Raw genomic sequence first — 23,002 nt, forward strand, 5'->3', positions numbered from 1 at the left:
CCCAAGGTTAATTGTTATTCAAATTGGTTATTTTGAATCAACGTTTTGTTGCCAAATAATATTTGGCTACTTTTTATTTTTTTATTTGTTTTCAATTGGAGCCGGACTAGTTTTGGTGAGTGATCCGAATAAAATCTTATAAATTACAAGTATTGTCCTCTCTTTTCTCTTTTTTTTAATATGAGATAGTTTTCGAATAGTAAGTACATCTTCCCCTCTTTTACAGGCCATGAATCCTTTGTGAAACCAAATTGCGAAGCAATTGTGAAGCTATTGTGAAGCAATATTTGGCTTTGTTAAAGCCAAATATTGACGATCATGCACTGACGATTGCATTTATATATATATCATATTTACATGTGTAAAGTTTTATTTGTTTATACAAGCTTTACCGAAATGAGAGAAAAACCTTCAAAACACCAAAATGCGAGGGAAATAAAGTAAAATAGCCTGTTACGCCTACATATGGTAGGGGTATTGTGTATATCGCTTTCAGACCACATTTAGAACCTGGGAGATTCTAAAACCCTGGCTAAAAATCTATAGATAACACTAATAAGCAAAAAGGAAAAGAATCAAGGTACTTGTCTCTCCATAATTCACCAAGTGTATCAGACATGAGGAGGCTAACTGCTAATAAGACCATAAAAGCCTGCGAAATAAGACCCAATCGGGACTGCACTAGCTGTCCTCTGTCAACGTAGTCAAGGTCAGTTGAAGCATTCCCGCTCACTTTTGCCTAAAAAAAATAAAAGCTAAAAATATATCCACAGACGAGGGAGTAAGGGGGCTTTGCCACACTAGAATGTACTCACGTTGGATAAAACTATTCTAAATACAGAGGAATCTGCTAATGTTAATATTCTGTCTGACTTGTAAAAAATTATTTCCAAAAACTACTACTTTTTCACTTAGAAATATATAGGGGCGTAATTGTTATCACTGTACTGTCTTTAGTTTGAGAACTGAATATAACACATAGTTTCTATATTACATCTAGGTTAATCAATTAGGACACGAGATAGTCAAGTGGAAGTGGCAGTCCCTTGAACCTTTTTTTTTGTGGCCCTGCCAGTGCAGCTACCTTTTTTTAAATTGAAACGTTCATGAAATTCCTTCCAAGGAATTAGTACAAATGTTTTAGACGAAATATTTACTATCCTACAAGGACATTGATTGTTACAAATAATTGATGATTCCACCTTCTTGCTTTCTTACTTGAAACCCCCCCCCCATATCCCCTCTTTTTTTTCTCTTCTACTGTTTTTTTTTACGTCCTAGTAATTGCAAATAAGACCATTTAACTGCCATTCATAATTTAATATTAGCAAATCAGTGATTTAGGTTTTTGGGAAAACTGAGAAGGAGTAAAAGTGAAGCTCGGGTTTGGGGGGGGGGTAAAATTTACCTGTTCTGGACGAGCTCATTTACTTGGATGTAGGTTAACAAGGGAGAGTAAGAGGGGCAATCATATACAAATAGTTGAAAATAAGGGAATATTGAGTCTAAGATTAGGTCAGTAAGAGAGTATGGAGCAGAAGTTTGAGCTTTGATAGGGTGGCTAGAGTAAAAAGATTACGATTACAGTATTATAGAAGGAGGCTATAGGGCTTATGACAGGCGTATGTAAGAAGGAGAGGTTTCTTAACAGGTATACTACATTTTAGTTTTTAGGTTTAATTAGATTTTAGTTGATCAGAAAATTCAGAAGCTGGAACATCAGATCCGATCGTCTGACTCTTTTGACTTGTATTGCAGCGTAAAAGAGAAATGGGCAGAGATATACTTAGATGTGGGTTGTCTAGTGAAGACACTAAATGGGTAATTTTTGTGGAGATACTTTATGCCCCTTGGGGAAATAATAAAATATTTGGGAAGAGTTCGAATGATGAGGGGTACTTACAGTTGTCCAACGTGTGGAGAGAGGGAGGAAAACTTGTTGTATTTTCTGGGGAATGGTGAAAGGTTAAGGGATTGGAAATTTTTGGAGTGGTTGAAGGGTAAGAGTTGTGGGTGGAAAAATTCATTGGGGAATGAGTGTTTTATTAGTATTAGAAATCTGACGCAGTTGACGTGTGGGACTGATCCACCGAGTGGGCGTTCAATGAGAAATTTGTTTATATTAGACTTTTTGAATTGTGTTCTTTTCTTCTTTGAATCATTTAATTAAATTATTTAATCGATTATCTTAACTGCTCTGTTATGTACTTTTTTTGTGGCTGTGGCCCGCGGGTTTTTTGTCTGTCAAATATGCAACATTATACTATCCTATTATAGAATAAAAAATTCTTATTTGTCCTATGGTTATGTTTTATGGGCTAGCAGATTTAATCTGAATTCTAGACGTATGAAAAGACTACAGAATAAGATTATTTGTTTAGCTGGTCCCTTGTTGTATTTCCTGGGGAATTGTGAAAGGTTAAGGGATTTGAAATTTTTGGAGTGCTTGAAGGGTAAGAGTTGTGGGTGGAAAAATTCATTGGGGAATGAGTGTTTTATTAGTATTAGAAATCTGACGCAGTTGACGTGTGGGACTGATCCACCGAATGGGCGTTCTATGAGAAATTTGTTTATATTACAGTTTTTGAATTGTGTTCTTTTCTTCTTTGAATCATTTAATTAAATTATTTAATCGATTATCTTAACTGCTCTGTTATGTACTTTTTTTGTGGCTGTGGCCCGTGGGTTTTTTGTCTGTCAAATATGCAACATTATACTATCCTTTTATAGAATAAAAAGTCTTATTTGTCCTATGGTATGTTATATGGGCTAGCAGATTTAATCTGAATTCTAGACGTATGAAAAGACTACAGAATAAGATTATTTGTTTAGCTGGTGGTTATGTTGACAATGTAAATAGTGCAGTGACAAGTTTTGTGCTTGATGTAGAACAGTCTGTGATTACCAGGCTGCTGTTTCAGGGGCATCAATTCGCAAAATATAAGGAAGAAAGGCGTGGGCAAGTTTTTTCTTACGCTCTCAAATGGCTATTTTTTCAGAATGTATAGGGGTGAGGGTGGAATATTGCTTTTTCCGATTTCTTTGGGAAGAAAAATCTAATTTTTTTTAAATCTAGTGGGTAACTATCCCCCCATCCCCTGAGTTAGCACTAAACGCTGTACTTACTAAGCAATATCTTAAGGGGTAGCCTCCTTCATTATTTTATATCATTTTATATGAAACAGTTCTCTGCATGATTATTTTACTAGAAATGCAACTAGGTTGGAAATCTTTCCCCAGGGACTATGCGGGACCTTGTCATCACCAAAGACATAGTTATTAGACCTTTCCACTGGATTGAATCAATTAAATGGCTATATAAAATTTTGATGTCTCTTTGGGAAAAAAGGGGGAGTGGGAGGGGGGATAACTTTTAGCTCATTTAAATTGGACACTTGAATTTTTAATGTCCTTTGAATGAGCCCTCTCCCGATCTTCTAGGACCACTGGTTCGATACAATTACCCCTGGGATAAACAAAAAAAAAAAAAAAACAAATAAGCACGTATCCGTGATCTTTCTTTTAGGAAAAATTACAAAATTCCACATTTTCATAGATAGAACCTTGAAACCTCCGCATCTACAACAGGTTTCCCTGATATACTGCACCTGATTGTGTGACTTTCGTTAAGGTCCCTTGACTTTTTGGGGGTGTTTCCCCCTTTTCAAACATCCGACAATTTTTTTTACAGGCTTGTAGCTTTAGATGGGTAACATTATGCTTAATGAAGAAAATCCTTTTTTTTGAGTTAAAGTAACTGTTGGACAGACTCGCTTCGCACGTACAGTTCGTTACCAAGAACTGTTTAAAAAGTTTTGTAATATTAACCAACAAGTTTGGTTGGGAATTTTTTCCTTAACCTATATCTTAAGAATTCAAGTCAAATTCCATTATTTCCTAAGCTTTATATTTTGTAATTATTTCGTAAGTCACTTAATTGGTGATATTTCATATAGAAGCCAACCGTCAAATTGGTCAATTTTAACTTAGGAAATAGGTATAAGTTGATACATAATAAATTGACAATTTATTGATATATTGAATAAATTTAACTCAACTGAAAATCAAATGCAATGCTGCATCAATCACTAGACCATATTACCTTCGGGGGTGCAAGTAACCCAAGCCTAACGCCCCCCAGCTCTGCGTACATACAATACTTAAAACAAAGATTTAGATTTATTCCTATATTCTTTTAAATTATCCCTATAAACGGTCAACATTTGGCCATTTTCCGGGAGTTGCAACCCCTCCCCCCCCCCCCCCGAGGTGCACTCCCGTGTATTTGCCTGTTTTAAGTTTTCTTCAAGACGACTAAGATCTTTTCGGTATCATTTCTGATACAGGTTGCAACCATTAAGAAATTACTTCAAGGAGAATTAAACACAATATAATCCAAAACGAGGCAAACTTAAAACTTTGCCGAAATAATAAAAATGAAAAGACACATCATAAGCTAATACAAATAATAATAACAACAAAAATAGTAAAACCACCATAGTAAGGGACCAATTATAAAAAAGTGATTGAAAAACATTCCATTCATTTTACTGGCTTAAAAGTGTATATTAGGCTTAAAACTTTACACAGCGGAACCAATCAAGATCCAAAAAAGCGGGGTCAGGTCTTCATGGCTAATATGACTGGCTAATGAAAGTATATTACTGACATGAACTAATGAAGTTAAGGCTAGGTTTTACCAGGGAGCTAAAAGCAATCTTTCTTATTCTCTTTGGTACAAATGATAATACAACCTGAGAGAAATACAAAAGAGAGGCCAACCTTTACAAAAGCTGAATCCCTCCTGGTTTCGGACATCAAGGAATGTGAGGCAGTTATCTGACCCAAGTCGGATAACAAAATCGAGTCTGATGATGTTACAAATTCACCACGCACCTGACAAAACAACAAGCACATAAATAACAAAATACCATAAATTTCAAAATTAGTATATAAATACAGACCTTGGACCTCCGGAAGCCATTACCTGAACACCCACTCAACATATAACAAAAATTTTTTTTTAGCAAAGCAGTACTTGTATGATACAGCCCCTACCTAATATTCTTCTAATATACCTCTCTGATGCTCAATCCTAATGGAATATACCTAAGTATGATAAAATGTAATACTTTGGAAACAAATTTGGGCTATATATTTTCACATTGGGAGGGGAGGGGGTAAATTATAGCAGGTCTGCATGCCTAATGTGTCAGGTACAATCTGCATATTATAAAGTAAGAATTGTTTTCTAGCTTCAAACTTTTCAAATTCTTTACCTCTACCCCCCCCCCCCCTAATGTGCAAATAAATAGCCCAAATTATATATTCTCCATCTATTCTCTCATTTCTCTTTGTCTTGCCTCACACTAAGCAGAAAGAAACTAACGAAAAAATACGATTCTTTAATGCGTAAACAGCTTGAGTTGTAGAGGTTGTTATATTATGCAAATAGCATTTTTTCATTGAAACCAATTTCCTTGGCCATAGTTAACTTCAAATATGCGGTGAGTTTACTTACTAAATAACTTTTGACAGCTTAGAACAACACCTCTATCTTTACTAAGAAAAATCATTAATTTAATTTCTTAATCCTAACCCTCCTAAAATTTCTGTGCCCTTTAAATTACTTGGCGTCAAAATTTCTTCTTATTTAAAGTGGGCTATCGATGATAAAAATATCGTCCCACAGACTAATCAATGTAATTCCCACTTTTTGCTCTTGGATAAATTTGGAATCATTTCTTCCCGTTCTTAAAGGATTTATACTTCCTTTATCGGCCTTCATCTTCAATATCCTTATCCATTGTGGCACCCGGACAACTCCCGAGAAGAATCAGATAAAATTGAATTCATCTAACAAAGAGCCCTGTGAAAATTTTTCACGTTTCACATTCTTTTTTTCTAAATAAAAAAAAAAACTATATTAGAAACGCTTGAGCGCATAAAACGTATGTTGTGACCCCAGTTCTAAAAAAATGCAATATTTTTACGAAAGATATTCCCCACCCAGATCCAACCCGCCTTAACCTGTTTCTATTTTGTCCCCGTTCACTGTCGTACCTCTGGATGTAAAAAAAAAAAATTGTCTTCATTACGAACAAACACAAACAAATTTTCCCATTTTTCTTCTTTTTTTTGAATTTTAGAGGGTTGAATAGTCCCAATTTCTTTTCAATTTTTCTTTTATAAACTTTTGCAGTGACCCAGTGAAACAAAAGAGTTTGTTGAAAAATACTTTTTCGGTAAGGAGGAACATTATTATGCTACTATGCTGATATTGAAAAATCATTTTGCCCCAAGTTCCTCCAAATTTACCCTCCAGCTTACAGTTTAAGACCTAGATATGAGAAAGATCATCATTTTATTTATAAGCCTTCATACAAGAAATGGCCATACCCACAAAGACGGAGTAAAAAAGAAGAACAAAAAGAAACAAGAGAAAGAAAAATACACTTCGACAACTACGAAAACGTGACAAACATATAAGACTAAAGATGGCAAGACTCCTTCCCGTTTATTCACGTATTTCAAATATTTAGGGACACAATGAATATTATAAGCCACGTAATTAATAAAAAAATATTATTCATGGACTACCGAAATTCATGGACTACTACCACCTCTAAAGATTGTATATCGTGTTTTGAAAAAATACAATAGGATTCAAATATTGACTCAACTCATTACAACACAACAACAAAAGGATTCAACAATAACACAGAAAGTAAAAATGAAAAAATAATTTTTGGATGTGACAGAAGAGCTAAAATTGTACATTTATTTATTAGGGATTTTCTCATCCACAGCTAAGACACTTGATTGTATACGGGCTTAATATTGGCGATAGTACCCTTTGCTATTTCCTTATTTTTCCATATTTCCCTTAGAACCGTTTTTTTAAACCATTCTAGTTTGCTTGAAGGCCCATTTACCAATTTTTTTTTAGCTACAAAGGAAGAAACATTTAACAAGGTTTTTCCCCAGTCGAAAATCAGAGAGGCTTACTTACTTTGTAATATGGTAGGGAAGAAAGAAGGCAAGATTAGGACAAATTTAAAGGTGCAACTTTAGGACAAGACTGCGTGTTTACTTCAAAGACTGCCTTACACAGTTGTACAGTCATGCAGCAGGACACTTACGATTCACATTGCATGGATCCATGCAACGGGCATCCATGTTGTCTGAGCGTTATCAATAATGTACATTTTGATCCATTTTTACATAACATGCTAACATAAGATGGAAGTACTGGGGGACCAAGCTTTGCTCGATGAAAACAAAGACTGTTTTTTTTTAAATTTAATTTCAGTTTATTTTATTCGGTAAACCTTCTTGCATATTTATACCGAAAAATTATTCTATACTATCGAGTATCAAATTCAATTTTTATACGAACTTTTAAATATTTAGCAGACACTCATCTTTAGCAAAATTTATTTCAACTATTACAAGAATGACGTCATAAAAAAAACATCGTGAAAATTCGAAGAACCCGTGACCTTCGGATTGACAGTCCAACACGCTATGAGCATGAAAACAGTGCAAATAAAAAAAAAGTATTAAAGAAATTAAAGGTTATTCCATTCGTTTTAGACAATAAATCCAGATTATGGAAAATAGTTTACCCCAAAACAAAATTTGTAAAGTATAAAAGTACCATTTGCTTCAAGACAGTTTTGGTGATCCTTTTCCTTTTGCTCTTCACTTTTCAATTTCAGAGTTTAATTTAGGATTCTACCTTAGTTATGTCCCACTAACAAAGTCGATTGGTCGATCTACAACTGAAGCACGAAAGAAAAAGGCATTGCGAGTTTCAGACCGGAAAAGCAACAGGAATAAAGATTGGAAACCAATCAAGAACGCGATGTTTGAACTAGACGGACAATGCACACTAATTGGAATTTTGGTGCGTTCCATTACGATGCCGATTATTAAAGCCTTCATCATAGTATCGTTATTGGAATTACGGAGAAGTTATGCATATTTTGTCGTCCATCAAAATTCAATTTTAGAATTCCAGGGTATGCTGCAAAGGTGACAGAGCGAAGCTACCAGAATTGCATTCGTCACCGGAACCCCCTACAGACGTTGGTGTGAGATAACGCAAGCCAATCAAAACCTTTCTTGACAAAAGTACAAAGGTGCCGTACAAACAACAGTTCAAATAGGAATAAATCCTTTTATTAGACAGTGAAAATAATGACAAAGTCTGGATATTTCGATCACATACTCAGTGATCGTTATCAGTTTATCTGCTGATGACGACGCTTATCTGCTATTTGACCTGTAATTCGTACCTCATGGAAAGGCGGTGTGCTCTTCGAAAATACTTACGCACACAAGTGCGTCATGTTTCTAAATAATAACGTTCACAGAAATAGAAATCACACAAGAAAACTACATGTCCACATTCACATCCAATGGGGAATTGATCGTAGCGCTGTCACTTCTACCATTGTCAGAGTCAGATCATAAATTCCTTCAAATTTATTTCATGGGAGCCAGCAATGAAATAATTCATCAATGTTGTCAAACCACTACCATCACTAAATTGTTGATTTGAATTGTTGAAAAGTGTTAGACATGGTTGACTTCGAAGTTTTGTTAAACAGGATGTCTGCGCTTGGGATTCGTAGTACACGGCTTGAATGGTTCAAGTCGTATTTATATGGAAGAAGCATGAAAGTAGTTGTTGGTGATTTAAGTATAAAGTTATTTCCTCTGGTTTGCGGTGTGCCGCAAGGTTCTGTGCTTGGACCCCTATTATTTTTTTATATATGTGGCTACTCTACGTTTCTATTTACCGGAAGCAGATTTAACCACGTTTGCCGATGATACACCGCTTACCATCACTGCAAAGTCTGTGGAAGAGCTGGGAGAAAAGGCGAACCACACAGTTACTCAACTACTAACGTTTACGTCTGCAAGCTTTTTATCTGTACATAAGGTAAAACAAATTATTTAATTTTTTGTAGGATAGGTCGAATTGTAAATAATGCTTTCAAATTGATGTTTGATGGTTCGGAAGTGATACAAGTTTCTGATTGTAAATATCTTGGTTTTCATTTGGATGTAAATTTTAATTTTGTATTTGCAAAATTGGTGTTATTTGCTTATAAGAATTCAAATCAGCTGTGCCCTTAATATTTTAGAAATCTTCATTTTGATCATAACCAATACCATGAGTATGAGACAAGAAATGCGAGTCTACTAGTCAATGATATTGGAGTATGAATAAAATGATATTGGAGTTGCTGCTAAAGGCAATCCCAATGAACGGGGAAAACGGTTATACCCAGCTACAGTCACAGGAAGTCCAGATATAAGACGCACAAACAAAATGACTAACGTTCGCGCTCAATGTCGACGGCATTTTTTTGCCATTTCGCGTGCAATCTTACGTGTGACGAAATGAAACAACTTCTGTTGGCTCTAAAACCATCTTCGGATCGCCATGAAATCACCGAACGTGTATTAAAAAAGTAAAGTTTAATATATCGACAATATACCAGGATATTGTATATCTATATTGTACATTTGGAAGCACTCGAATAAATCATAAATTAATTAACTTTGAAATAAATTTGTTTTAAATAATTCTAATGAGTTCCTTTAATTATTTGTCCATAAAATTCCTTTCTTTTGAGATTGCAGTAACGCATGACGGGCAAGTAATAGAAAATGAACACACAATATAAACAAGAAAAATAATATAAAAATAGTTTCAAGCAAAGACTGGGTATGAAACAATACCAATTTGAACGCTACGTCAATTTAATAAACTTTCCTAACGTAAAATCCCAAGATTTTTTTTTAATATAAATCAAATCATATTATGTGCCTACCTTAAAGAAAACTTCCACTCCGTAAACCAAAAAGAAAGTAACTGCCACCAAAAACAGGAAAGCGTAGCACATATTGTAAATATTGGTATAATACTGTCTCTCTTCGTTGTCAGCAGCTACTGCGTAAGTAAAGACGAATTCTGATGCTAATACACTATATAAAACAAAGTTGAAGACTAAGAAGCCTACCAGTGACTTCGAAAGAAACTTGCTCGCACTTGGTGGGCCCATAAGACCCACGTGAAATACCTACCAAGAAAATAAGCAGTTCAGAGGATTAATTACGGTTATTACATTAAAACGGACGGGGTCATAAACACTCGTAGTAACAATATTAGCCGTAAGTAGTCCCCACTGCAATAGCAAGTAGTCAAAGTCGCAAGTAGTTGTGAATTAAGTCATACGTAGTTTCAGTCTCAGTTGCAAGTTGTCGGAGTCACTATCAAGCGTAGTTGCACACGCAAGTAGTTGCAATCACAAGTGGTCACATACGCAAATAATCAGAGTCAAAAGTAGTCACATTCGCAACATGGAGTAGCCGCATAGAAAGTAGGACAAATAAAAACAATCAAGAAAAGAAGGAATTTTGTAATATTCTACCAATATTTCAAAATACAGGCAGAATATGTAATGTAGAATATCCTATAGTATTTATTTTTATATTTTCAATTTAATTCGTTTTTCGTACTATTAGTGGATCGAGTTATTAAAGCAGAGTAAGGTGAAGGTTATATATATATATATATACGTCCGCGTATATCTATCATCATTTCCTCAAAGACGGCCGGTTAAAATTTGAAAGTAGCACATTTGTTTATTGTAGTCAAAGGGTCCGGAAATTATGGCTTTGAGGAAGACAATCCTGCCCCCAGAGCTCTCAGAGCATGGGTTGTAAGTTATGCCCCGGGGGCATATAAGGTTCTTATAGGATAGGGGTGGTCGTATATACAGGGTGACCCAAAAAGATTCGTACCCATATTTTATTCAATAAAAAATCCATTTTTTAGCAAATATCCTTTCTGTTGCAGGACATAAAAGGTGAGCCTTTGGATGATCGTTTGCAGCTATAGTTGCCCCAAATATGTCTTGGACCAATCAGCAGAAGATATTCTCCCTGGAGACCTATTTTGTGACAAAATCATATCAGAGTGTACAAATTAAGTTTCGAAAACTTTTCAATTGTCGCAACTTATTTTGCGACCTATTTTGGACAAATTTTTCCAAAATAGTTGTGGACTTATGTTCTAAAGCCACAGGGGGAACTTATTCAGGCTGGAAAAAGAGGAAAATATTCCTGCACTGAGGGACTCAGTAGGATACAACCCGAGGAAATCAGTGCATAGACGCAGCCAAGAACTCGGAATGACAAAGGAGTGCAAGGACATGCAAGGAATGCAAGGATAGAAGAAAAAATTGCTGCAGTAAGGGACTCGGTAGGTCGCAGCCCTAGAAAATCACTACGTAGACACAGCCAAGAATTCGGAATGTCAAGGGAGTCACTGTAGCGTGTTCTCATGTTTAATTGGACAGTGTAGTCCCTCACTACAGAAAAGTTTTCTTCTTTCCTTGCACTCTCTTTCCTGCCTGAATCAGTTCCCCCTGTGGCTTTAGAAATAAGTCCACTACCGTCCCATGCTCACTGAATTTCCTAGCCCAAGTAACAATCGTGATTTTGGTGGAAAGTTGCGACAATGGAAGTTTTCGAAACTGAATTTGTACACTCTGGTATAATTTTGTCGAAAAATAGATCTCCAGGGAGAACATCTCCTGCTGATAGGTCCAAGACATTTTTGGGGTAACTATAGCTGCAAACGATCATCCAAAGGTTCATCTTTCATGTCCTGCAACAGAAAGGATATTTGTTAAAAAACGGATTTTTTATCAAATAAAATATGGGTACGAATCTTTTTGGGTCACCCTGTACTTGCGAGGGGACTCATTGGATCGGTAATATGAATTTCTAGTGCCCTTTTTAAGAGTAAGTAATTTGAGGGCAGCTATCCTCCCCCCTCACACGTCACATTTTCCCGAAATCCATCGAATAAAAATTCTTGAGACAATCATTTTAGTCAAAATAGTCATACAACAAGGCTTTTGGGGTTGATAAAAACCACCAGAGCCTGAGGGCGAAAGTTGTAACTTATGCCGCTGGGCATTTGAGTTTTTTATGGAAGAGATGGTTCTTTAACTTTAAAAGAGGCTCATTTGGTTGAAAATTGAAGTTTATAGTTCTTTTTTAAGCATCGAAAGTGATGAAGGGAATTTAGCCCCCACCCTCCCGGAAAACCCCTCTTTTCACTAAACGTATCTGACTGAAATTATGAGAAAGTGATTTTGTTCAAAATAGCCCAAAGAACATATAATAATGCCTCTAAGATTGACACAATTCCCCAGCGCGGTGAGGATAGGGTTGTAAGTTATACCGTGAAGGCATATAAAGTTTTTATGGAATGGGCGGTCGCTTCAGATGGGGTTCATCTGATTTGAAATTGGAAGTTATAGTACCTTTATTAAGAGTCAAAGTGATTTGAGAGCACCCAGTTCCCCCCCCCCTCCTCCACGCTTATCATTTCCCTTAACACCTCGAATCAAAATTTGGAGATAAGAATTTTGTTCATCATATTTAATGGCTCCGGAAATTATATTTCAGAGGAAGACCCCCTCCCCTTCAGCTCTCAGGGAAAGGGCTGTAAGTTACGCCCTTGGGGCATATAAGGTTCTTATAGAAAAGATGGTCGTATATGCTTTGGAGGGAACTAATTGGATGGGTAATCAGAAGATCTAGTACCCTTTTTATGATTCAAAGTGATCAGAGCGCAGTTACCCCCCCCCCACACACACACACCGACACAAGTACGTCGTGTTTTCCCAAGATGCATCCAGCAGATATTTTGAGACAGGCCTTTTGTTCAAAATAGTCCCAGGATAATATAACAAGTCTTTTCAGGCTGATACAAACCACCAGAACCTAAGGGCAAGGGTTGTAAGTTATGTGCCAGGGGGACATAACTTACAACTTACAACCTCAAATGCCCTGGGGCATTTGATGTTCTTATAGAAAGGATGATTATATAAACTGTATAAGCTAGAGGTGGCTCATTTGGTTGAAATTTGAAGTTCTAGCTCCCTTTTAAGGATCAATAAAGATGGAGGTCAACTAGCCCCCTCCTTCAACTACCCATCTTTTTACCATGTGTATACGATTGAAATTGTGCGAAGACAATTTTATTCAAAATAGTCCAAAGTACATAAAACATTGCCTCCAAGGTCGGAACATTCCCCAGAGAACTTGGGCAAGGGCTTTAGGCTATGCCCTGGAGGCATTTATGGTTCCTGTAGAATGTGTGGTCGTATTAAATTTAGACAAATCTCATTTGATTTTAAACTGGAAGTTATTATGTCCTTTTTAAGAGTCAAAGTTCCCCCTCCCCCTTCCTCCACGCTCATCATTTCCCTTTACACCTCGAATCAAAATTTGGAGATAACAGTTTTGTTCATGGTATTTGATGGCTCCGGAAATTATATCTCTTAGGAAGACCCCCTCCCCTACAGCTCTCAGGGAAAGGGTTGTAAGTTATGCCCTTTGGGAATATAAGGTTCTTATAGAAAAGATGATCGTATATGCTTTGAAGGGAACTATTTGGATGGATAATCAGAAGATCTAGTTCTTATAGAAAGGATGGTTGGATAAACTGTATAAGCTAGAGGTGGCTCATTTGGTTGAAATTGGAAGTTCTAGTTCCCTTTTAAGGGTCAATAGGAATGGAGGTCCACTAGCCCCCCTCCTCCAACTACCCATTTTTTTACAAAATGTATATGATTGACATTGTGCGAAGACAATTTTATTCAAAATAGTCCAAAGTACATACAACACTGTCTCCAAGTTAGGAACATCCCCCAGAGCCCAAGGGGAAAGGGCTTTAAGCTATACCCTGGAGGCATTTATGGTTCCTATAGAATGGATGGCCGTATTAAATTCAGATATATCTCATTTGATTTTAAACTGGAAGTTATTATGTCCTTTTTAAGATTCAAAGTGATTTGAGAGACCCCTCCCCCCACTATCATCATTTTCCATAACAAACATTCAAACAAAGTTTCGAGACATCAGTTTTTCAGCAGTGCTGAAAAGCTCAGTAATTATATGTTTGGGGATGTCGACCTCTCCCCCTCCAAGGCATCAGGGCAAGGGCTGCAGGTTATGCCATTTTTTCATTGTTTACATATAGTATATGTTATTGAGGAGAGGTATACATGCTTGACTTCTACTTTCCCAAAATGCGAGGGGCATTAAGATCAGTCTTTCAGAGAATGTTGAGGAGAATTTTGAACTACATCACAACATGCTATGTGTACATGGATTCTCAAAAGGGTGTCCCTCAAGAATGACTGAAAATATCAACTTAGATTTTTCAGGAAACGATAAGGGAGATGATCAATTAGCTAAAAAGGAAATGTTTGCACGCTACTACTACTACAACTACTGCTGCTTCAACGGCTATTAAAAGTACTATTACTACTACCACTACTATCACTAAAACTAATACTTCTGTAGTAAGTACTACTAAGAATGAGGATATTGAAAACAATATATGAAGAAACATTGAGGGGAAACTTGAGCTAAATCAAAACATACTATGTGTATACGTATTGCTGATACGGGTATATCAGCAATATTTTTGGAACGGCTTATCATACCAAAGGAAACTTTCAGGGACATCATGAGAGGGATGTTCAATTGACCAAAATGAAACTGTAACTACTATACTGCTACTACTACGGTTACTACTAATAATTATACATTATTAGGGCTACTAATTTTCCTACTTCTACCACTACTTCTATGATACTAGTGCAATTAAGACTACGCGTATGAAGGTGAAAATTTGACAGACTATTGAGGGGGAATTTGAATTAAATGAAAACACACTACGTGCATGTAAACTGTCAAAAGGGCGTATCTCAAGAATTGATAAGGGTATTACGTTGATACCTTCGGAGAATACTTAAAGGGCAAGATAAATTGACAAAAAGGTGATATATGCTCGTCACTACTAACACTAATACCACTACTACTTTTTCTTATGCTACTACAACTACTAGACTACTCCAATTACAACAAATTTAAATTTTAGAGTTTTAAGGTGAAAAGGGCGCCAAAAGGATGTCAAAAGCGCACATAAACAATACTTCTGGAACGGCTTAAGGTGTCAAGGCAAAACTTCCGGGGCACCATGAAAAACATGTTCAACCAAATATGTAATATGTTCAACCAAAAGGCAATATGCACATGCTACTACAGTGCTAACACTTAAAACACTGCACTTTCATTACCACCAAAACTGCTGTCATCATAGTACTACTAAGGCTAAGTCTATGAAGCTAAGTTTGAGAGAATATTGATGGCAAATTTGAATTGACAAAAGAAACTATGTGCATTTAGATTGTCAAAGTAGCGTACCTTAAGAATTGGTTTGTGTATTAAGTTGGAACTCTCAGAGATGCTTAAAAGTGATGGTTGATTGACCAAAAGGCGATATGTGCACACTACTACTAACAGAAAAATTTATATTGTAAGGATAACAACCTGCCATCCGTATGCAGGTTGTCAAAAGGGAATATCAGCAATATCTTGGAAACAGTTTCGTATGTGAAATTATAACTTACAACACTTGTTATTGGGGATGTTGACCTAACCAAAAGAGATTATTTGCATCATAATACTACTGCTTCTCCTCCTACAACTACTACTACTGCTGCTATTATTACTATTGCTACTACTACTACTACTACTACTGCTACTAAATCTAAGACTACTACAATTACCTTTATTCCTACTGCTGCTATTACAACTACTTGTGCTACTAATACTACTAACAAATCTAAAAGCAAAGCTTTTGGGTAATATTGTAACTGTACTGAAATAAATAGGAACACACTATGCTCACATAAGTTATGAAGAGGGCATATCAGATAAGCTTCAGGACCGGTTGATGGTGTCAAGTTAAAAATTTCATCATGTATTGAATGGGATGTTGAAAAAAGGTGCTATGTGCATACTGCTACTAATGCTACTACTGCTGCTATAACTATTGCTACTATACCGGCTATGGGTATTAAGGTGAAGCTTTCAAGGAATATTTAGGCGGATGCTAAACTAAATCAAAACAAACTATGATCATGTAGATTGTCAATAGGGTGACAAAGCAATATCACAATAACGGCTTACATTATTAAGTTAGACCTTTCAGGGTAAGTTGTGACAGATTTTGAACTAGCCAGAAGACACAACGTGTATACTTCTGATAGCACTTCTACGGTTACTGTAACCACTGACAATTAAGGGCATTAACTTGAAACAGTTATGAGGAGTTTCAATTAAACGAAAAAACTATACGCATACAAGCATTAAAAGGGCATTTAAGCAATATCATAGGCATCGCTGCTCTATCATAGCAAGTAATATCATTGATATTTTAAAGGAGCTAATTCGGTTGAAAATTCACTAGTACCCTTTTTAAGCATTTAAAATTGATTGGAGGGCAATCACCCCTCCTCTTTACCTCATAATTTTCCAAATATTTCTAATCAAAATTTAAGATATCTATTTTGTCAGCATGGCTGAGTGGTCAGGTAACTGTATCTCTTGGGCTATTGCGTAGGTCAACCCCCACAGTTATGTAATTCACCCATTATGTTTAAAAACTAAATGTTGCCTTAATATTAAATCAAAATTCACTGTGTTAATGCTAATTTCTAATAAGGTATCTCAGCAGTAGCCTATCCCAAGAACGACTGAGGGTATTATATTCAAACTTTCGGGACTACTTCTATTAATACTTCTGCTCTTAAAATTTGACCAAATCAACATAGTGTAAGTGTATCCAAGCTGTCAAAGAGCATAGATAGATTTTTTTACGAATGGTAGCATGTTCCTATTTCAAATCAACTAGAGGAGGTATGAAACTAAATTAAACACTACTATTTGTGTCCAGATTTTTAAAAGGGTGTATGTTGTTAAAAATTCCTGAAACATTTTCCCCAGCACACAAATAGCAGGCCAAACTATGAAGTCTTAAAGAACAAGAGCTAAGAGCTCATTTGGCACTTGTGACGAGGCAAGAAGAGCTAGGAGCCAAGAACTCATACGGTATGAGCTCTAACAAAGTTCTAAGAATCAATAGATTGATTTAAAAGGAAAATCAGAGGCTTAATGCCGGTAAGGATTTAAAATAAGAGCTCTGAGTCACGATGTCCTTCTAAATATCAAAATTCATTAAGATCCGATCACCCATTCGTAAGTTATAAATATCTCATTTTTTCTAATTTTTCCTCTCCCTTTAGCCCCCCAGATGGTCGAATCTGGGAAAACGACTTTATCAAGTCAATTTGTGCAGGTCCCTGACACGCCTACCAATTTTCATCGTCCTAGCACGTCCAGAAGCACCAAACTCGCCAAATCACTGAACTCCTCCCCCCAAAGAGAGTGAATCCAGTAAGGTTACGTCAATCAAGTATCAAGGACATTTGCTTATTCTATCCACCAAGCTTCATCCCGATTCCTCCACTCCAAGTGTTTTCCAAGATTTCCCCCTCCAACTCCCCCCAATGTCAAAAGATCTGTTCGGGATTTGAAATAAGAGCTCTGAGACATGAATTCCTTCTAAATATAAAATTTCATTAAGATCCGATCACCTATTCGTAAGATAAAATTACCTCAATTTTCGCGTTTTCCAAGAATTCCGGTTTTCCCCTCCAACTCCCCCCAATGTCACAGGATCTGGTCGGAATTTAAAATAAGAGCTTTAAAGCACAAGATCCTTCTAAATATCAAATTCTAAAATCTAAATATCAATTTCGTAAGTTACAAATACCTCATTTTTCCAAATTACCCCCCCCCCAACTCCACCAAAGAAGAGCAGATCCGGTCCGGTTATGTCAGTCATGTATCTTAGACAGGTTTTTTATTATTCCCATCCAGTTTCATCCTGATATCTCCGCTTTAAGTATTTTCTAAGATTTCCGGTCTCCCCCAACTGCCCCCCAATGACGCTGGATCCGGTTGAGATTTAAAATAAGAGATCTGAGTTACAAGGTCCTTCTAAATATGAAGTTTCATGAAGATCCGATCACTCCTTCGAAGTAAAAAATACGTCATTTTTTCTGATTTTTCAGAATTAACCCCCCCCCCCCCCCGATAGAGCGGATCCATTCCAATTATGTAAATCACGTATCTAAGACTTCTGCTTATTTTTCCCACCAAGTTTCATCCGGTCCCTCCAATCTAAGCGTTTCTATGATTTTAGGTCCCCCCCAAACTCCCCCCAATGTCACCAGATCTGGTCGGGATTTAAAATAAGAGCTTTGAGACACGATATTCTTCTAAATATCAAATTTCATTGAGATCTGATCACCCGTTCGTAAGTCAAAAATATCTAGATTATTCTAAATAATCTTCATTTTTTCTAGTTTTTCAGAATTAACCCCCCCCCCCCCAACTACCCTAAAGAGAGCGGATCCGTTCCGGTTATGTTAATCATGTATCTACGACTTGTGCTTATTTTTTTCACAAAGTTTCATCCCGATCCCTCCACTCTAAGAGTTTTCCAAGATTTTAGGTTTCCCCCTCCCAACTCCCCCCCCCCCAATGTCACCAGATCCGGCCGGGATTTACAATAAAAGCTCTGAGACACGATATACTTCCAAACATCATATTTCATTAAGATCTGATCAACCGTTCGTAAGTTAATAATACTTAATTTTTCTATTTTTTCCGAATTAACGGGCCCCCCACTCCCCCCTAGATGGTCAAATCGGGGAAACGACTATTTCTAATTTAGTCTGGTCCGGTCCCTGATACGCCTGCCAAATTTCATCGTCCTAGCTTACCTGGAAGTACCTAAAGTAGCAAAACCGGGACCGACAGACCGACAGACAGACAGACCGACAGAATTTGCGATTACTATATGTCACTTGGTTAATACCAAATGCCATAGAAACCGAAAAGATTTAAACTATTATCTGGTTTCCCCCTGAAAAGACTGTGTCAATACAAAATGAACAGAAATTAATTAAAAAAAAATTCCAGAAAATATTAGAGAATATTATATTCCATGGAAAAGTAAAGCAAGAAAAAATGGGTTTTAATTTCGACAACAGAAAATAAAAACAAAACTATACTTTAACTAAAAAAAGTAAAATATTCCGAATATTTCGGCCCCACGTCCGGGAGCCTTCCTCAACGGAAAAAAAAATACAAACGACAAAAAAGAAAAAACAATATTTTTAAAAACATAACACAAAAAACAACAACTAAACAGACGAAAAAAAAACATAACTAAATAAGAACACCTCACATTATAAACAAAGCTACCAGCACTGATGGTAATAACTTAAGAAAAAACCAAAGCGAATGTTTACAGTGAAACCATGGGTCTCTCTCCTCTGCAAAATCAGTGTATAAATGGGAATCTATTAAAAGTGAAGACTATATTTACTCGAACAAAACAAAAGAAGGTCACCAACCCCAGGTCCATCACCCCTAAAGAAGTCTTACAGGTTAATGAACAAATTCATGAATTAAAAGTTGAATAGATTTTTTTGTTTGCTAGTTTAGCTGCAGTCCGTTGACTTTTCACAGCATTGATCTCATTCTGACTTTTATTCGCAAGGTTATCACTTGTTTCAGGACAATTATGTAAATCACTAATCGCTGAAGTTTTTACCTGGTCATTAATTAAAATATTATAAATTGAGTTTATCTTAAAATCCCCTTCACCTCTATTAATACTAATACCCCCCCATAAAAATTCCCCCATAAATTTTTCTGAAACTTTGCAAAAGTCCTACAGACATATCTACAATTTTTTCGCATCAAATAAAATATTGTGATGAGGAAAATTATACAGGTGTTTCGCCATAGCGGATTTAGACGTTTCAGGTTTTGTATTATGTCTTAGCGAGCAATCTATGGCATTTTTGTATCGATGTAGCCTATTTTCTAAATTATGCTGTGTTCTACCTATATAAAATTTACCACAAGAGCATGGAATTTTGTATACCCCCTTTTGTATGTTTGTTTTTGTATGTTTCTTGTCTCCTTTGTGGTCACTATTTGTTTTCCCTTTTTTCCCCGACCTCTCCGTATAGACTGGGAGGTTGTAGGAAATCACAAGAGGACTCATTCACCTGGAAATTGAGTGGATTAAGTAGAAATAAAGAGAAAATGCTGTACTCACTTCTGCCCAAAAGCAGACAATCAACGAAATGCACGTCAAAATCACTGGGTAAGAGGCCCTTAACAAGGAAGACGCCCAAGCATCCTGGTCAGCGTCCTGAAATAAATTAGAGATTTAGTGTCAATTGCACTTGATTAAAAAAGACATGTTCTTCAAACAAAGAACTTCTTACTTGTTAACACAGCAACGAAATATAATTAAATTAAAACTAATTAAAATTGCAATTACGTGGTAAAATTAGGAATACGATTCCTCAGAGGTACCGAGAAATTAGCGTATTTTTTAAGATGGCCATATTAAATATGTTTCCCTTCGGTATAACAGAAGAATTAATTAGAACACACAAAACTATTATTGATCAATTGTGTTGCGAGAGCAACATTTTGGTTTTGTCGTGGTTTTTTTTTTTTTTTTTCCTAGCACCCCGATTTCAGCTTATTCCTAGAAAGTGGTAAGGGTCTAACCTCTGCGGTTTTTACGAAAAGTGTGGACCTTAGGCCGGATTGATGAATATGACTTTACATTTTGGAAAGCTTCGTAGAACTCTTGCCTGGGGCCAAAAAGGATGGCTTTTGCTTGTCCTTGAGCCAGAGCCTATAGTGTGTGAAGTGAAGAGGAGTTGTATAGCCTATGTCAGAGAGGACTATCTGAAGTTATGCAGCCAAGCTTTCGTTTCATCAAACCATGTTTCTGCTTTCGAGTGGAAAGCTCCGTTCTAGCAGGCAAGCAGGCAGGCACCAGTTTCAGATTGAAGATGGACTAAAATCTATAAGTGTTAAATATATGCGACAGTTACCCTGCCCCACAGCCAATATATCTTCTTTGAGTGATAAATAGAAAAATTTAGAGAAGCAAAAAAGCGGCATTTTCCCACGGGTCCGAAAGTGCTGCCATCTATTGTTTCTACCCATTTCTGTTCGTGATTTCAGCTGAGTTTATCATTCGGTTTTTCCCACTTGGGATTGCGGTAGAGAAATGGTATCAGATGTGCCTCTTAAACTTTAAAAGTTCTCTCATTGCTAAAGAAATTAGAGTTTATCCTTTGCTCCTTTCTAAGTGATGACGTTAGAAAGTTGGCCTACGGCAAAAAAGTCAACTTTTGAACTAAGACAGATAGATTTTTTTTCGACGGCAGTCGATAGCTTTTGATGAGCTGGTCAAAGTATATGTCATCCATTTTTTTTGTACAAAAATTCCTTCATGAGATATACCAGTTTGAAAGTTTAAAGGGGTTGACAACTTCAGTAGTAAGGTACACACTGAAACCAAAAATAGGCCGATACCAATTGTGAGACATATAGGGGAGTTGTAAGCAACAGTCGGCTGTTAGCTCATAATCATCCTCGGCAATGAGGGGTTCGCAACTCTTACTAGTTGGTGTACCTATTTTTTGTTTCCGTTGTATTTGATGGTAAGACCAATTTGGTTCCAGTGGTAAGACATGTAGGGGACTTGTAAGTAATAATCGGCTGTAAGGCTACAATCATCTTTGCAACTTTTGCGAGTTGGTGTACCTAGTATGTATTTTAGCATCCTTACAGATTAACAACTTCAGCGTTTAGTCGCAGCGAGGAAACAAAACCAAAGTGTTGCTCTCGCAAAACTTTACTCGGCGAAGCCGAGCAAAGGTTGCCGCAACACCTCACGTTGCCCATGTAACGTAGATCTAGTTACATTTGCTTTTGTAAGTACTTAAATACAAAAAAAAAACAAGTTCTTTTTAACTGAAAGTAAGGAGCGACATTAAAACTTAAAAGAACATAAATTACTCTGTATATGAAAGGGGCTTTTCCTCCTCAATGCCCTGCTCTTTACGCAAAAGTTTGACTCTTTCTCTTAGCTCTACTTTTTAAAACAGTAAAAAACTTTAGCGTAAAGAGCGGGGCGTTGAGGAGGAAAAGTCCCTTTCATACCGAGTAATTTCTGTTCGTTTTAAGTTTTAATGTCGCTGTAACTTGATGAAACTTATATATTTGAAATCAGCATTAAAATGCCATTCTTTTGATGTAACTATTAGTATCAAAATTCCGTTTTTTAGAGTTTGGGTTACTATTGAGCCGGGTCGCTCCTTACTACAGTTCGTTACCACGAACTGTTTGACACAGGTCAAACTTTGTAACTTGCAGCCCCTCCCACGGGGACTGTGGGGGAGTAAGCTGTCCCCAAAGACATAGTTAATAGGTTTTTCGACTATGACGAATAAAATGGCTATCTCAGAATTTTGATCCGGTGACCTTGGGATAAAAATGAGCGTGGGAGGGGGCCTAGGTGCCCTCCAATTTGTTTGGTCACTTAAAAAGGTAACTAGAACTTTTAATTTCCATTAAAATGAGCCCTCTGGCAACATTCTAGGATCACTGAGCCGATACGATCACCCCTGGAAAAAAACAAAAAAACAAATAAATACGCATCCGTGATGTCTTCTGGCAAAAAATGCGAAATTCCACATTTTTGTAGATAGAAGCTTGAAACTTGTACAATAGGGTTCTCTGATACGCTGAATCTGATGGTGTGATTTTCGTTAAGATTTTATGATTTTAGGGGGTATTTCCCCCTATTTTCTAAAATGAGGCAATTTTCTCAGGCTCGTAACTTTTGATGGATAAGACCAATCTTGATGAAACTTATATATTTAAAATTAGCATTAAAATACGATTCTTTTGATGTAACTACTGGTATCAAAATTCCATTTTTTTGAGTTTCGGTTCCTATTGAGCCGGGTCGCTCCTTCGTTACCACGAACTGTTTGATCATTATTTTAGTCATTCATTTTTTGTAAGTATTAATTCAATGCGATAAAACACAACCTTTCTTAGCTCTTGATTCAATATGGAACCAGTTACTAACTTCATTTCCTACCTTAACCATAGCAGGCTTATTGTCATTCATTTCTATGTCTCTTTAGCTCTTTCTTTA

The 23,002-nt window shown here is 36.5% G+C and overlaps 1 protein-coding gene across 5 annotated transcripts in view; it reads right to left on the minus strand.

Annotated features, from left to right (window-relative positions):
- The window catches only part of LOC136040575 (uncharacterized), a 145,158-nt gene that overhangs the window by 81,498 nt on the left and 40,658 nt on the right, over nt 1-23,002 (minus strand). For 3 of the 5 annotated variants that reach the window (XM_065724811.1, XM_065724813.1, XM_065724812.1), the window contains exons 4-7: nt 20,087-20,182; nt 9,849-10,097; nt 4,783-4,896; nt 585-739 (exon numbers count right to left, since the gene is read on the minus strand). In XM_065724811.1, the coding sequence (XP_065580883.1) occupies nt 585-739; nt 4,783-4,896; nt 9,849-10,097; nt 20,087-20,182 (614 nt within the window). The remainder of the gene's footprint in view (nt 1-584; nt 740-4,782; nt 4,897-9,848; nt 10,098-20,086; nt 20,183-23,002) is intronic. The other 2 variants (XM_065724814.1, XM_065724815.1) reach the window with 1 other exon arrangement.

This window comes from Artemia franciscana, chromosome 21 (assembly GCF_032884065.1).
Source record: "Artemia franciscana chromosome 21, ASM3288406v1, whole genome shotgun sequence".
NCBI lineage: Eukaryota > Metazoa > Arthropoda > Branchiopoda > Anostraca > Artemiidae > Artemia > Artemia franciscana.